Raw genomic sequence first — 17,819 nt, 5'->3', positions numbered from 1 at the left:
GCTGCAGTACACTGGGCTGATTATTTGTTAGAACAGGCAAGGAAGACTCCAAGGTATCCAAGGTATCTTTTCTGAATAATGAATGATATCTCAAATCTCATCACTTTTCTGCCCAATCTCTCAACTGCATTGGATTTTCTTGGAGCTCTACCCTATCTGCTCAACATCCAGAAAAACTCGGTCTCTCCCAAATCCTGCACCCTCTCATCCATATCATTATAGAAAATGGGAATTCAAACCAGTCCTCTCGCCCACCCATGGAAAAGTCCGCTATTTACATTTCTTTAACCAGAAAATGATCCAGTTTGCTCTACCCCTTGCCTATTACTTTTTAGTTGGTTTTCTATTACTCTAAATCATCCATTTCTTCTTTCATTTTTAAGACCTTGTATAAATCCTTCTAAAATAAGTTGAAAATCTTTTGAAGTGGATGTGGGTTGTAAATCTGGCTCTGCCACCTACCAGCTGTGTGATTTTGTGCAAGTCATGTAACTTCTGTGCTACAATTTCCTCATCTGTATAATGGGGGTCCTGTCTTTCCCTTTGGACTGTTAGTCCCCTGTGGCCAAGGAATTTGATTTGATTATTTTGTAACTACCAAATGCAACTCACTCGCTCCCCTATCCCTTCTCTGATCTTGTACCACTAACCCACAATCCTGAATCACCTCCATAGTCCACTTCCTTTACTCCTGTGCGTGAGCCATAGAGCACTGCTAGCAGAAATCCAGGCTGACCTTGTCTACCTCAAGTTCATCCTTGCATTCTCCTCTACCTGGCAATATCACTTCTCCATCCTTATTAACTCCCATGCTTATTGCCCTCACCAGTTATTTCAGATGTGTAACACCCTCCTCAAACCCCTAAACTCCCACCTCCCCCATCTCTTGACTGTAATGATCTGGCCACCTACTTTAATGAGAAAAGTGGAACTATCAGGCATGAACTCCCTAAAATTTCCCCTGCTGCTCTCCAGTTCCTCCCTCCTTCCACCCATTCTTCATTTCTTCCATCTTTCCCAGCAGTATTTCAAGAGATCTCCTACATACTCTCAATATTCACCCTCTCCACCTGTGCCACTGACCTCATCCCTTCACACTTTATCAAAGAGCTTGTCCCCTCCCTTCTTCTATTCCTGACTGCCATTTCCAACTGCTCACTCTCCAGTGGGTTTTTCCTCACAGTTTTCAAACATCTTCAAGTTTTCCCTACCCTAAAAAAACCCTCCATTGACCCCACAGCTCCCTCCAGGTTTTGTGTCATCTCCCTCCTTCCTTTCCTCTTGAAACTCCTTGATCAAATTGTCTATACCTGCTGTCTCCACTTCTTTGCCTCAATTATTTCCTTGATGCCCTCCAATCTAGTTTCCACCCCCTTCACTCCACAGAAACTGTCCTCTCAAAGGTCACAAATGATCTTTTTGCCAAGTCCAAGGGCATCTTGACTTGTCCTTTGCTGTCGAGTCCTTACCGAACTATAGCGAATCCATGGACATAGTTCTCCCAGAACCCCCCACCTCCATCTGCAATCATTCTGGTAGTGTATCTTTATAGTAAAAACACAAAATTGGTTTACCACTGTCTTCTTCCTCTCAGTAAATGAGTCTCTACTCTCGACTCTCTCCCATGCCAATGCTGCCCAGCACAGGCGAAATTTGGCTTGTGGAAGATTGCTTTCCACTTGCTAGCCACTGCCCAAGCTAGGAATGTAATGGATATGCCTCTTCTTGACTCTTCCTCCTGTGGCAGAGACTGGTAGTGTACTGGAAACTCTTCAGGTGCAATCCTGAGAGGGACAATGGCATCTACCCCATCCTAATCCTCTTTGATGTCTCAGCTGCCTGAGACACTGCTGACCAACCCATTTGTTCTGGAAACATTATCCAACCTTGGTTTTATTATCACTGTCCTCTCCAGATTCTTCTCCTACCTCTCTGGCTGCTCATTCTTAATCTCTTTTGTAGGCTCCCCTTCTACCTCCCATCCCTTAAATGTGAGAGTCCTTCAGGGCTCAGTTCTGGGTCCCCTTCTATTTTCCATCTATACTCACTCCCTCGGAGAACCCATTCACTCCAGTGGCCTCAACTACCAGATCTATGCAGATGATTCTCACATCCACATCTCCAACCATGATCTCTCTCCTTCTCTGCAGCCTTTCATTTCCTCCTGCCTGCTGAGCATCTCTACTTACATGTCCCACTGACACCTCAAACTTAACATATCCAAAACAGAGTTCCTTATCTTCCTACCCAAACTCCGTCCTTCTCCTGACCTTCCCATCACTTGTAGGCAGCACCAAAATCTATCCCATCTCATAAATTCATAACCTTGGCATAATCCTCTATTCATCTCTTCTCATTCAATCCACATTCTCAATCTGTCACCAAATCCTGTTGGATCAACCTTAACAACACTGCAAAAATCCTCCCTTCCCTCTCCATCCAAACCGCTACCACATTAATCCAAAGACTTGTCATTCATTCATTCATTCATTCAATCGTATTTATTGAGCACTTACTGTGTGCAGAACACTGTATTAAGTGCTCAGGAAAGAGAAGTCAGCACCCAAGCACTTAGTACAGTGCTCTGCACACAGTAAGCGCTCAATAAATACGATTGAATGAATCATCATCATCATCAATCGTATTTATTGAGCGCTTACTATGTGCAGAGCACTGTACTAAGCGCTTGGGAAGTACAAATTGGCAACATATAGAGACAGTCCCTAACCAACAGTGGGCTCACAGTCTAAAAGGGGGAGACAGACAACAAAACAAAACATGTAGACAGGTGTCAAAATCAACAGAATAAATGGAATTATAGCTACATGCACATCATTAACAAAATAAATAGAATAGTAAATATGTACAAGTAAAATAGAGTAATAAATCTGTACAAATATATACAACTGCTGTATCCCACCTTAGTTCATTCATTCATTCATTCAATCATATTTATTGAGCAATTACTGTGTGCATAGCACTGTACTAAGCACTTGGGAGAGTAGAATATAATAATAAACAGACATATTTCCTGCCTCCAATGAGCTAACTACTGCATCAGCCTCCTGGCTGACCTCCCATCCTCCTGCTTCTCCCTCCTCCAGTCTATTCTTCACTCTGCTGCCCGGATCAGTTTTCTACAAAACCACTCAGTGCAAGTTTTCCCACTCCTCAAGACCCTCCAGTGATTACCCATCAACTAGTGCATCAAACAGAAACTCCTTATCATAGACTTTTAATAACTCAAATCACTCTGCCCCTCTTACCTTACCTTGCTGCTTTCCTAATCCAACCCAGCCCCAACACTTTGCTCCTCTAATACCAATCTGCTCATTGACCTCAATCTCCTCTATAATAATAATAATGATGGCATTTGTTAAGCACTTCCTATGTGCCAAGCACTGTTCTACACACTGGGGTAGATACAAGGTAATCAGGTGGTCCCACGTGGGGCTCACCATGTTAATCCCCATTTTACAGATGAGGTAACTGAAGCACAGAGAAGTTAAGTGACTTGCCCAAAGTCACACAGCTGACAAGCGGCCAAACCGAGACTAGAACCCATGGCCTCTGACTCCCAAGCCTGTGCTCTTTCCACTAAGCCACGCTGCTTCTATCTCTCCATGAACCTCTCAACCATGTCCTGCCTGTGGCCTGGAATGCTCTCCTTCTTCATATCTGACAGATGACCACTCTCCTCACATTCAAACCTTATTAAAAGCACATCTTCTCCAAGAGGTCTTCCCTGATTAAAACCACATTTATGCTTTTCCCACTCCCTTCAAGGTCACCCTTGCATTTGGATTTTCACCCTTATTCATCCCTACCTTGGTGCTACAGCACTTATGTGCATAAGTGTAATTATATATGTATATTTATATCTGTCTTCCTCTTTAAACTGTATGTTTGTTGTGAGCAGGGAACATGTCTACCAACTCTGTTATATTATACTCTCCCAAGTGCTTAGTATAGTTCTGTGCACACGGTAAGCACTCAGTAAATACGATTGATTGCTTGGTTGATTCATTGATTACAACAGTGGTTGGTACAGTTCTTGGCACGTAGTAAGGACTTAACAAATATCACAACTATTACAGTTTTTGAAATATGCTGCCACCAAAATCCTCTAAACATTACACATTGCTTCAGATATGTCCGAGAAGCAATTTGACCTCTTGAGAGTATGGTAATTTATAAGGTCATTGAATTGATATCTGTGAAAGAGAAAGGAAATACGTATGGTGATGCACAAAAATGTGAGCTAAATATAAAATACATTAGACAGTTTATCTATATGTATTATTTGATTTGATGTATTGATTTCTGGTATTTGTTAAGTGCATACTATGTACCAAGTACTTAGCTTGGGGAAGCAGCATGGCTCAGTGGAAAGAGCACGGGCTTTGGAGTCAGAGGTCATGGGTTCAAATCCTGCTCTGCCACTTGTCAGCTGTGTGACTTTGGGCAAATCACTAAACTTCTCTGTGCCTCAATTACCTCATCTGTAAAATGGGGATTAAGACTGTGAGTCCCCGTGGGACAACCTGATCACCTTGTTCCTCCCCAGCACTTAGAACAGTGCTTTGCACATAGTAAGTGCTTAATAAATGCCATTATAAAAAAAAGTACTGTTCTAAGCACTGGGGTAAATACAAGTTTATCAAGTTGGATATAGTCCCTGTCCCACATGGAGCTCACAGTCTCAGTAATTTGCACAGATCAGTAATGATTTTTTTTTTCTAATTTCTAATTTGTTGGTCCCTGAGTCAGGGAACATATGTGATTTTTCTCTTCTGAACCTATCAGTATCCTCTTCTTCTTTTGGTTAGGATGTCTGACTTGCTGGCATCTTGCTGCCATTATTCTTGGAATCCTAAATTTGATTCTCCTGGGAACAGTTGTGTTCTTTGTGTTCAAGTGTAAGTATTGCCGGAAAAGAATCTCCTAATATCACTTCCCCACATATTGACATCCCATTGGCCATTACTCATTTGTGCCCATTTCACTGTGCTCCATGGTGGACACTGGCTGCTGTGGACTGAGACCTCAAGCCTGTTGTTGGGTAGGGACCGTCTCTATATATTGCTGAATTGCACTTCCCAAGCGCTTAGTACAGTGCTCTGCACACAGTAAGCGCTCAACAAATACAATTGAATGAATGAATGAATATGTTCAGGGACTATTCCACATTGGACTTGGGTTGGGCATTTGTGCAACAATAAAAATCATTGTCATCATCATCACCATCATCATCATCAGTATTGACTGATCACCGACTGGGAGGAGAGAAACAGTGTGGCTCGGTGGAAAGAGCCTGAGCTTTGGAGTCAGAGGTCATGGGTTCAAATCCCAGCTCTGCCAATTGTCAGCTGTGTGACTTTGGGCAAGTCACCTAACTTCTCTGTGCCTCAGTTACCTCATCTGTAAAAGGGGGATTAAGACTGTGAGCCCCACGTGTGACAACCTGATCATCTTGTATCCTCCCAGTGCTTAGAACAGTGCTTTGCACATAGTAAGCGCTTAACAAATACCATTATTATTGTTATTATTTTTACTCTAGTAAGAACTTTAGAGAATATAACAGATCAATCAATCAATGGTATGGAGTGCTTGCTGTGTGCAAAGCACTGTACTAAGTGCTCGGGGGAGTTCAGTATAACAGAGTTGGTAAACATGTTCCCTGCCCACAGGGAGCTTACAGTCTTGAAAAAAATTCAGAATCTCTGGCCTAGAGGAAATTGCAATGTTATGTCCCATTTACAGTTTCAATCCTCTCTGGCAGCCAGTTCTGTACAATAAACAGGTAATGCTGTCATACCAAGGAGAGGTAATGCAGGATAAGGATCACCCAAGTCCTAGTCTTTAAAATGTATCAATTTCAAATTTCCCACTGTTTGAGACTCAACTTTAATCTGTACAAATAGCAGTGACCACGTATCAAGGTGCATGTAAGTTACTTTTTTCATTTTTTTCAAATGTCTTATCATTTCCCCTTTAGACATTCCATTGGCTAAAATATTTCTTTGGCTGTATTATTCCTCTGGCTCTACGTAGGTAATTTTATTTTATTCTTATGAGAAAAGAAAAGGGAACAAGATATAAAAAGAAAATCACTGCTTAACATTTGTCAGCATTTTTGAAATCAAGTTATTATTTTCAGCTCAAAAGCAGCAGGAAAATCTGGAAATCATGGCCTATGAAAAAGAAAATCTCCAAAGTCAGATTGAAAGCCTCGCTAAACCCTGGGATATAAAAGGTATAGTAATAATAGTAATACTAAGAATAATAATAGAAAAGTTTTTGTAAAGCACTTACTGTGCACTAAGAACTGTGGGGTAGATGAAATGCAATCAGATCAAACACAGTCTCTGTCTCACATGTGGATCACAGTCTGTGAGGAAGAGAGAAGAGGTAATTAATCTCTGCTTTAGAGACGAGGAAAGAAAGTCACAGAGTAGTTAAGTGAGTTGCCAAAGGTGACATAGCAAGCAAGTGGTAGATCCCAGATTAGAGCTTGGTTCTGTCTGTCTTTCAGCTTCACGTTCTTTCCATTAGGTCACCCGTTATAGTTTTAAAGTGATGGAAATCATGGTTACTGTTAATCACTTCTAGAGACCCTCACCCCAACCCCACTCCTTATAAATAGTGAATCTTCAGAGCTTAAGCTGTTTGAGTTGTAGACCACTGGTTTATACTGGGATGTTTCCAGGTGGCTGATCCTCCTTTCCTGATATAAAATCAGAAAATAAATCAAAGGGAGGAAATGAATCACCTTGGTTTCTGCTCTTACAAGGTTTCCCCTTTTACATCTTGGACACCTGCAATTCAGAATTTTCCTGCAGGAAATAAACCTGCTCAGTTGGTTTAGCCCATTCACCTCCCCATCATCCTCCCCACCTCACCCCACAGCAGAAGGAGGACAAGCAGATTGGGGGGCCATCTTAATGGGTTATTCCCTAGTGCTTTACATATGTGTTTCACCTTACTGGGGTAACATAGTACCACATAAGTGGCTAGGTTTGCTTTGATCTGGTCTCGGTCTCTGCCTCTACCCTCCATTCTCTGCCTTCTCTCCCCTGCCTGCTGCAGTTAATGCACATGTAGTTTTTTTGCTTCCTACTGTGACTCCCTAGGCAAGGTTGGGAAAAATTCCAAAATAATCCTGGAGAGCCACAGGGGATTTTGCCCTGCCTTCACTCAGGGCTGTGACATGGCAGTTGGCACATTTAACTCAGATGCTGAGCACTGTTTATCTAATATGCAATAATTAATATTGCATCCAGTAAAGTGGTCCACCCCCATTCTATCATGGCCTTTTCCCAGGCATTACACATGGGCTTCACTGTCTTTGGTCAGTGAGCTATTTGGTAAGCCAAAGTAACTAATTCCATCATCCAAGTTCCATTACCCTTTGTATTGGTTTGTGTGATATTATGTCGCATTTTCCCTACTTCTGCACATCACTGAACAGTTACCCAATGACAGTTCTACCAGAATGGGGAGAAAGAAGGAAACAGGGGCAAAAGATAAACCAATAGATTAGGGACTGGTCTGTTTGTGGAGTAAGAGACCGTTAGGATAAAAAACAAAACATGCTGTAGAGAGCCTAAGAGTCCAGCTAGCTGAATTATCATCTTTATGGGCCCAAGTTTCCCCAATTGCAATGGAAACAAGCAAAGAGATGTTTCCAGTGGTGTCTGAAGGGTTTGGGATGGGTCTGGAAACCTAGATGGCCTCCCTCAAGCGGGAATAGAAATGAACATGGACTTGCTTTTGTTTTCTATCAAACTGTTGTCAAATCCAAAAAAGGAAACTGGAGCTGCATGGCAGAAAATTGTTACCACTTCTCCACTAGAGAGGACACCTGGGCCAGCTGCAGAAAATATTGTTCCCTACTGACTCAAGATATGCTGAAGATAGACAGCAAGGTTGAACTGGTAAAGTGTGGGTTTCTATTCTTGGGGGCACCTCATCAATTGTAATGCAATTGATAAAAGGGAAACCCTTCACTTTTCCTTCAAAGCTTCATACTACGTTTGCCTATGTATACCACACAGAGCCTAAGGATTAGATTCACCCCTGTAAAACACCTGGGATTCTATCTACTGAGACTTAATGTAACATTCATTGAGCATCACTCAATGCTCAGCAATGCTTTTTTCAGGATGATGTTCAGTGAATACTGTTGACCAGTCAATACTATTGACTAACAGCCTTGGGTTCAGGCCATAAAATGATAAGGCCTCAGATCTCCAAGGACGATTGCAAACTGATTATGTGGCAATCAGGCATGAGGACCATAGTGGAATGGGATGTCAGCATAAGTAGAAGAGTCCTCACACCTCTGTCTAAGGATTCCAACTGACTATAAGTGGAAGAAGGCAATGGTAAACCACGTCCATATTTTTTTTATCAAGAAAACTCTATGGATGTACATTCCAAAACAACTACAGTTATGACAGAAGATAGGATGTTCTCTAGAAAACATGTCCATAGAGTCACTATACTCTCTCAGGATGGCACCTGGAGAATTTCCAGTACTCTAATAGTCTCGGCTATGGGAGCAGCGACATACCCATTCTATTCCTTTCTTCCTTCATTCATTCAATTATATTTACTGAGTGCCTGCTATTTGCAGAGCATTGAACTAAATGCTTGGAAAGTAGAATACAGCAATAAAGAGAGACAATCCCTGCCCACAACAGGCTTACAATCTGCGGTGGGGGGAGGAATGGACATCAAAATAAGTAAACTGGCATCAATATAAATAAGTAGAATTATAGATATATACATAAGTGCTGTGGGGTGGGGATGGGGGGAAGAGCAAAGGGAGTGAGTCTAGGTGACGTGGAAGGGAGGGGGAGTTGAGGCAAAGAGGGAAGGCCTCTTGGAGGAGGTGGGCCTTCAGTGGGACTTTGAAGAGGAGAAGAGTGATTATTTGGTGGCTTTGAGGAGGGAGGGCATTCCAGGCCATAGATAAGACAGGGCTAGGCGACAAGACAGGCAAGAATGACGGACAGTGAGAAGATTAGCACCAGAGGAGCTGAGTTCTATTTATTTTATTTTGTTAATATGTTTTGTTTTGTTCTCTGTCTCCCCCTTCTAGACTGTGAGCCCACTGTTGGGTAGGGACCGTCTCTATATGTTGCCAACTTTTACTTCCCAAGCACTTAGTACAGTGCTCTGCACACAGTAAGTGCTCAATAAATACGATTGAATGAATGAATGAATGAATGAATGAATGAGAGAAGGGATGTGAAGAAGGTGCAAAGTGATGGAGAGCTTTAAAGCCAATAGTGAGAAGTTTCTGTTTGATATGGAGGTTGACAGGCAACCACTGGAGATTTTTGAGGAGGGAGGTGACGTGTCCTGAGTGTTTCTGTAGAAATATAGTCCAGGCAGCGGAGTGAAGTGTGGACTGAAGTGGGGAGAGGCAGGAGGTTGGGCAGTGGCTAGCAAATGGAAGGTAATCTGCTACAAGTCAAAACTCACCTGTCCTGGGCAGCAGCGGCATGGGAGAGAGTTGAGCTTACTGTGCAGAAAAAGACAATGATAACCTATTTCCATATTTTTACAAAGAAAGGTCTCTGGATACGCTACCAGAATGATTGCAGACGGAGATGGGGCATCCTGGAAGAGATGGGTCCATGGAGTCACTATGGGTTAGGGATGACTCGACAGCATAAGACAAGAGTCACTATGGGATAAGAAACATCCTGACAGCATTTGATGATGATGAGCTGACTATAAAACAGCTTTGATTTTCATGATGTTCTATAGGATTTCCATAGCCCGAAAGAAAATGTAACAGCTGTGATGTGACCACCCCAGTAAAAGGAGAAAGCTTTTCTTCCAGAGAGGGGGCATGGCGCGCATTGATTTTCTGTAGAAGGGAAGCACAGGAGTGAATATGGGGCCTTAACTTTACTTTTCCACCATACCCAGGACACAGAGTTGGACGATGTTCTTTTCCATTGCAGGTGGCCATACAATCCAAAATGAGTCACTTTCACTGGATCGGTTTAACAAGAGTAAGAGATAAGAGCAGCTGGAATTGGCAAGATTGCTCACCTCTTTCTCTTGACCTGTGAGTCTCTGGACCATATCCTAGCTTTACTTGTATTTATTCTGATGACTTGACACCTGTCCATATGTTTTGTTTTGTTGTCTGTCTCCCCCTTCTAGACTGCGAGCCCGTTGTTGGGTAGGGACCGTCTCTATATGTTGCCAACTTGTGCTTCCCAAGCGCTTAGCACAGTGCTCTACACACAGTAAGCACTCAATAAATACGATTGAATGAATGAATGAATGAATGAATGAATGAATATCCTCAGTTTAGTCCTTCGCTGTCACCCATAGGTCTGTCTCCACGTCCCTGGTCACCACGCTCGTGGTTTACTGAGACCACTTATTTGTTGCCCTTCCTGTTTCTGGACTCCAAATGTACAGAAATTTACTGCCTATTGAAAAATCCTCTTTTCCTGCTACTTTGATCCTGTCATCCTCTATTTTAATGTCTTACATTTGCTGTCCTTTCAAATACCATTATCCAGCTATGGTCTTTAATCTCCACTATAGACTGAAAGGTCCTTGTAGGTAGGGTATGTGTCTACCGATACTGATGTATTGCATTCTCCAAAGCACTTAGCACAGTGTTTGCACACAGTAAGTGCTCAGGATCCCTCTAATTATTGCCCATCTCCCACCTACCGTTCCTCTATAGACGTCTTAAAATGCCTCCACTTCCTCTTCTCCAATTCTCTTCTTAATCCCCTCCAATCTGGCTCCTGCCCCCTTTAGTCCATAAAAATTGCCCTCTCATATATCACCAATGACCTCCTTATTGACAAATCCAACTGCCTACATAATCCTAATCCCCCCTGACCACTCAACTGCTTTCAACACTATAGATCACTCACTTCTGGAAACATTATCTAGCCTTGGCTTCCCTGACTTTTCTGGTACTCCTCCTATCTCTCTGACTGTTCATTCTCAGTCTCACAGGCCTCTTCTGCCTCCCACTTCCCTAACTGTGGCTGTCCCTCAAGACTCAGTTCTGGATCCCCTTCTCTTCTCCATCTACAACCACTTCCTTGGAGAAGTCATTCATTCCCACAGCTTCGACTACTATCTTCATGTAGATGATCCCCAAATCTACATCTCCAGCCCTGATTGCTCTTCTTTCTCCAGTGCTTAGAACAGTGCTTTGCACATAGTAAGCATTTAATAAATGCTATTATTATTATTATTATTATTATTATTATTATTATTATTATTATTATTATTCTCTGCAGGCTTGTATTTTTTCCTGCCTTCAGGACATCCCTACTTGGTGGTCTTGCTGACACCTCAAACGTAACATATCCTAAACCGAACTCCCTATTTGCCCACACAAACCCTGGTCTCCCCTTGAATTTCTCATCACTGTAGCAGCACTACCATCCTCCCTGTCTGATAAGCCCATAACCTTGGCATTTTCCCTGGCTCCTCTCCCTCTCATTCAACCCACATATTTAATCCACTACTAAATCCTGTCAGTTTAACTTTCACAACCTCGCTAAATCCACCCTATCCTCCCCATACAAACTGCTACTATACTGATCAAAGAACTTATCCTATCCCACTTAATCGCATCAGTCCCCTGGCTCCTGTGTCTCCCCACTCCAGAGTCCGTACGACACTCTGCTGCCTGGATCATTATTCTAAAAAAAAAATTCAGCTCATGTTTTTCCACTCATCAAGGACCTTCAGTGGTTGCCCATCCACTGGCTTGTCAAACAGAAACTCCTTACAATTGGCTTTAAAGCACTCAATCACCGTGCCCCCTCCTATCTGATTTTCACCTCACTGATTTTCTACTACAACCCAGCCCATTCACTTTGCTCATTTAAAACCAACCTACTCACTGTATCTCGATCTTGTCTAGCTCAATGCAGACCTCTTGCCCACATCCTGCTTCTGGACTAGAATGCCCTCCCACTTCATATCTGACAGTTTCATTCAGCACTTACTGTGTGCAGAGCACTGTACTATAATCAATCTCCCCACCTTCAAATCCTTATTAAAATCGTATCTCCTCCAAGACAACTTTTTCAACTAAGACTTCATTTCCCCTATTCTCTTGCCCTTTCACGTCACCCTTCACTTGAATTTGTACCTTTAATTTTATGCCTGTCTTCCCCTCTGAACTATAAGCTCATTGTTGGCAGAGAATGTTTCTACCAACTCTGTTATATTGTACTCTCCCAAACAGTACAGTGCGGTGCTCACAAAAAGCGCTCAATAAATATGATTGATTAATCATCTGCTCACATGACCGTGATTACCACCACTTTGCAGCTGACTTGAAAATCTATCTCTCTAGCCCTGACCTCTCTTCTAGCCTGCGATCCTGCATCTGTCTTGCCTCCAGGATATCTCTGCACGGCTGTCCCTCTGGCACCGCAACTCAGTATGTCCAAAGTAGGACTACTCATCTTTCCTCCTAAACCCACTCCTCCTCCTAATTTTCCCACCTCAGGTGATCACCCCACTGTTCTCCCTGTCCCAGCAATTTACTCCCTCAATAGCAACCTCAAATCCTCCCTGTCTTCCAACTTTGCAAGCCCTGACAGTTCCTCCAACAGACGCTCCTGGTAGATCGCTCATATCTAAAGATCGCTCATATCATATTGCAGCTAGAATATTATATTAGTCTCCTTCTTGGTCTTCCTGCCTTTGATCTCTTCCCTTATCTGATCTTTTTTACCCACTGCTGTACAGATAGATCATCTTCCTAAAGTGTCACCTGGTCCACATTTCTCCTTTCTCCAAATGCCATCCTGCAACAGGTAAAAACTTCTCACAATCAACTTCAAGGCTCACCACCAATTCACCTCATCATATGCATCTGCTCAATTTGCCCATTACTCCTAACTCTCACTCTCTTCATTCCTTCAAACTGCACGTTGCTCTTGATTTTTAACCTGGGTTCCCTTACTTTGTCTGTTCTTCAAGCTTGGAACTCCCTCCATCTCCCCTATTTCCCCACCACAGCTTTCTCCACATTCCAAGCCCTCTTCAAATCCCAACTCCTACAACGAGCCTTCCCTGATTAATTCTCAGGACCTCAAGTCATATAAACCCATCAGTTATTTTTTTAAATGGTTTTTGTTAAGTGCTTACTATGTGCCAGGCAATCGACCAGAAGCTGGGGTAGATACAATAATAATCAGGTTGCATAGGGTCCCTTAATCCTGATTTTAAAGATGAGGTAACTGAGGCAGACAGAAGTTAAATGACTTGTCTAAGGTCATACAGCAGACAAGTGGTGGAGCTGGAATCAGGTCTCGGTTCCTCTAACTTCTAGGCCCATGCTTTTTCCACTTAGCAACTTTGCTTCTCATTTATAGTATGGTTGCACTTATTGGCATACATCCTCAGCACTTGTGTGTGTCTATGAGAATACATGAATACACATACACACATATCCATTCAACTGCATTCAAATATCTATTACCCTATTTTAAAATAGTTTTTATGTCCGAGTCCCCTGTTAGAGAGTAAGCTCCTTATGGGCAGGGAACAAGCCTCTTTGTTTTTGTTTTTCCCCAGCTCTCAGTACAGTAAATCACACCTAGTCGGTGTTCAATTCATACTTTTACTATTACTACAACCTCCATTCGTTCTTCTATGAAGGCCTAGTGCTAATAATTCTGGTCTTTTCTTTTGATGCCAAGATGTTTTGTTAATATTGTATATTTCCCTCTTCCCTAGGGGTCTGACTGAGTCATCTGTGGGTGACGATTGTGCAATTATAAGTTCAACAAATGTCTCTGCTGTACTGTGCACATCTAAGTACTTCTGTCTGTGTGAGAGTAATCAGTTGTCTTCAAGAGTCTCCAACTGAAATGGGAAGCAGGTCAAAGACATGAAGATCTTTATACGGTAGTGTCTCTATCCTGGAACCATCTTGGAAGTATCATTTTCTCTTCAAAATCTTCAAAAATCCAGCAAGTTATCAAGTGATCAGTATCCTTTTCTCCTATTCTTTATTGTTGTTACTTTTTGCCTACCTTTCTACCTGCTTATTAAGTGGAATAATAAACATTGTACTTTCTTCCTAAAGATTTTATCATTGTGTCCATTAAGTCCCTTTGAGCACAGCTGAGGAGACCCCAAAATGCTCTAAGCTTCTTGTCCTGCTTGTGGTGTGGGCTTGATTCAGAAGGTAAGGAGAAGGGCTATTTTCCAAGCTTTCATTTTACCCTCATTCAACTCACATGTTCAATCTGTCACTAAATTGAGAATTGAGAAGCAGCGTGGCTCAGTGGAAAGAGCACGGGCTTTGGAGTCAGAGGTCATGGGTTCAAATCCCGCCTCTGCCAACTGTCAGCTGTGTGACTTGGGGCAAGTCACTTCACTTCTCTGTCCCTCAGTTCCCTCATCTGTAAAATGGGGATTAAAAGTGTGAGCCCCCCGTGGGACAACCTGATCACCTTGTAACCTCCCCAACGCTTAGAACAGTGCTTTGTACATAGTAAGCCCTTAACAAATACCATTATTATTATTATTAAATCCTGTCAGTTCAGCCTTCACAGCACCTCTAAAATCTGCCATGTCCTCTCCATCCAAACTGCTACCTCGCTAATAATAATAATAATAATAATGATATTTTTTAAGCACTTACTATGTGCCAGACACTGTACTAAGCACTGGGGTGTATACAAACAAAATTGGTTGGAAAGTCCCTGTCCCGCATGGGGCTCACAGTCTTAATCCCCATTTTACAGATGAGAGAACTGCAGCACAGAGAAGTGAAGTGACTTTCCCACAGTAGACCAGTGGAAGAGTTGGAATTAGAACCCATGACCTTCTGACTCCCAGGCTGGTGCTCTATCCACTAAGGCATTTATCTTACCTCACCTTGATAACTAACTCAGCCTCCTTGCTGACCTCCCTGCCTCTGCCTCTCCACACCCCAGTCTGTACTTCACTCTGCTGCTCGGGTCATTTTTCTACAAAACTGTTCAGTCCACGTTTCTCCATTCCTCAAAATCTCCTTACCAGAGGCTTTAAATCACTTTATCACCTTGCCCAACTCCTCCCTTTCCTCCCTGATTTCCTTCAACAACCCAGCACACACGCTTCGCTCCCAGAATGCCAATTTATTCACTGTATATCAATTTCTTCTCTCTCACCATTGACCTCTCTCTCTCCCATCCTGCCTCTCACCTGGAACATTGTCCCTCTTCATATCCAAAAGACAATCACTCACCCCAACTTCAAAAATTCGGAAATCACATCTTCTCCAAGAAGACTTCCCCGACTAAGCTCTCATTTGGTCTTCTCCCACTGCCTTCTGCATCACCCTTGAACTTGGATTTTCACCTTTTACTCACCCCTCCTACAGCCCCAGAGCACTTATGTACATATCTGTAAATTTATTTATTTATGTCAATTTCTGTCTCCCCCTCTAGACTTTAAGCTCATTGTGGGCAGTGGTTAAGTCTACCAATTTTACTATATGCTACTCTCCCAAATAGTATAGTGCTCTACAAATAGTAAGTGCTCAATAAATATGATTGATTAATTGATTGACCCTCCAGTTCCATTCTGTATCTTCACAGATATAATGGGTGGCCTTGGAATATCCTGATCTTCCACTATGGTCACAGAGATTCTAGGTAATCTAATGATTGTGATATTTGTATAGAACTTACCCTGTGCCCAACAGTTTACTAGGTGTTGTGGTAGATTCAAGATGATAAGGTTGGACAGAGTCCCTGTCGTACATGAGGCTCACAATCTAAATAGAATGGGAATTTCTTCCCCATTTTACAGATTAGGGAACTGAGGAACAGAGAAATGAAGAAAGAATGTGAGAAGCTATCATAATTTATTAGTCTTTTTCAAAACCAATTGTAATGCCCTCAGCTTCTGGAGAATGTACTGAGCTCCTATTTTGGCTGAGCACGTGGCCTAGTGGAGAGATCATGGGCCTGAAAGTAGGAGGAACTTGGTTTTAGTCCCAGCTCTGCCACCTGCCTGCTGAGTGACCTTGGCCAAGTCGCTTAACTCCTCTGTCCCTCAGTCTCCTCATCCATAACATGGGGCAAATGACTTATATTCTCTGTGCCTCAGTTACCTCATCTGTGAAATGGGGATTTAGACTGTGGGCCCCATGCGGGATATGGACTGTGTCCAACCTGATTAGCTTGTATCTACCCCAGTGCTTAGAACAAGTTCCTGGCACATAGTAAGTCCTTAACAAATATCCTAAAATAAAATAAGAATATAGGGAAACTCACACACCGTTTCCTACATCTGGGCAGAAGAACTAGAAAAGTGATGAAAAGGGTAATTAAATTATTCTGGAGGCAGGGGTCGGGATAGGGTAGGGGTTGTGGATGGATATTACCGCTCTGCCTCCCAAATTCATTATTTCCCTTGGGCAGTTTAGAAAATAAGCAAAAATGTAATTTAGATAAAGCTTTCTCCTGAAGGAGATTAATCTTTCTCATTTGTATCCACAGGGAGCATGAATCTTATCTACCAACTCTATTGTATTCTCTAAAGCACTAAGTACAGTGCTCTGCAAAGAGTAAGCACTCAGTAAATACTATTGACTGACAAAGATGAGAAGATATCTGAAATCAATTTTTATTTTCTTCAAGTAATAGTGTGACTCTAGGTTCTCCCCAACAATAAAAGTTCACTGAAGATAGTGATGATACTTTTTCCATCTTCTATGTCATGCCTGATATTTAGCACACATTCGCAAATTGGAATCTTCTATGAAATTCAGGAAACTCAACTTTGGGGTGTCTGAGAAAATGGCTCTAAGCCATTCAATCCATCCATCAGTCGATTGTGTTTATTTAGCACTTACCATGGGCAGAGTCTTGTATGAAACATTTAGGATAATGTGATAAAGTTAATAGGCATAATCCCCATTCCAGTGGGGGAGGTAAACATTAAAATACTTTACAGATACAGAAAGCAATAGACTTTAAGGAGATGAACATTCAGATCCACTGAACCTTATTTTTCAATTCTCTACAAAGTGTGAACTGTATTTTCTAGAGTTCTGATCTTTCTTCAGGTGTCTGTGAATTCTGATTTGACCCAGGAGTTCCTCAATGGCCGAGGGGAATGTGTCGATCTAGGAAGAAAGCAGGTGGCCTAGTGGAAAGAGCAGAGGCCTAGGAGTCAGAGATCTGGGTTCTAATCCTGGCTCTGCCACTTGCTTGCTGTGTGACTGTGGGCAAGTCATTTCACTTCTCTGTGCCTCAGTTTTCCATTCTCCCTCCTACTTGGACTCTGAGCCTCATGCGAGACAGGGACTGTGTCCAACTTAACTGCTATCTACTCCAGGGCTTAGAATAGTGTTTGCCATACAGTAAGTGCTTAACAAATACCATAGAAAGGTGTAACCCCTAATAAAGTCTTTTCTGCAAAGCTCCTTGTCTCCAGTGGCTTCCCTGATTAACCTGTTCAACCATTAATCTCAAAACATGGTTTTGAGTTACCACCTCATTGCATCAAGTGTACAAGGCCATAAACAATTTGGGGTCAGTGTGTTAGCCACATCTGTGACAAGAAAAGGCAAATATACGATCCCTGGTTTTCTATTCACGGAGTGGCAAAAAGGTAACCTAAATGAAGTGTTGATTTTTCAAACTTTAAAATGACTTTCATCTATGTCTTCTATAAATGCAAATGTGTCCAGTGGATCTAGGGATGATATAAACAAAGCTTCGAAGATGTTTGGAGAATTGCTGAATGAGATGACAGACAAAGATCCTATTAGATGGTGGACATTTTGTGGGGGAGACTGT

At 42.3% G+C, this 17,819-nt stretch overlaps 1 protein-coding gene across 1 annotated transcript in view; it reads left to right on the top strand.

Annotated features, from left to right (window-relative positions):
* Nucleotides 1-13,986, top strand: part of LOC119939047 (C-type lectin domain family 1 member B-like) — a 28,879-nt gene extending 14,893 nt beyond the window's left edge. Inside the window, exons 5-9 of the mRNA XM_038758818.1 lie at nucleotides 4,830-4,919; nucleotides 6,161-6,256; nucleotides 7,810-7,937; nucleotides 9,981-10,087; nucleotides 13,756-13,986. Coding sequence (XP_038614746.1) covers nucleotides 4,830-4,919; nucleotides 6,161-6,256; nucleotides 7,810-7,937; nucleotides 9,981-10,087; nucleotides 13,756-13,888 — 554 coding nt within the window. The 3' untranslated portion in view covers nucleotides 13,889-13,986. The remainder of the gene's footprint in view (nucleotides 1-4,829; nucleotides 4,920-6,160; nucleotides 6,257-7,809; nucleotides 7,938-9,980; nucleotides 10,088-13,755) is intronic.
* The last annotated feature ends 3,833 nt before the right edge of the window (nucleotides 13,987-17,819 follow it).

Source organism: Tachyglossus aculeatus, chromosome 17, assembly GCF_015852505.1.
Source record: "Tachyglossus aculeatus isolate mTacAcu1 chromosome 17, mTacAcu1.pri, whole genome shotgun sequence".
Classification (NCBI taxonomy): Eukaryota; Metazoa; Chordata; class Mammalia; order Monotremata; family Tachyglossidae; genus Tachyglossus; species Tachyglossus aculeatus.
Note: the sequence above shows the minus strand (reverse complement) of the source record. Positions and strands in the feature narration are given on the sequence as shown.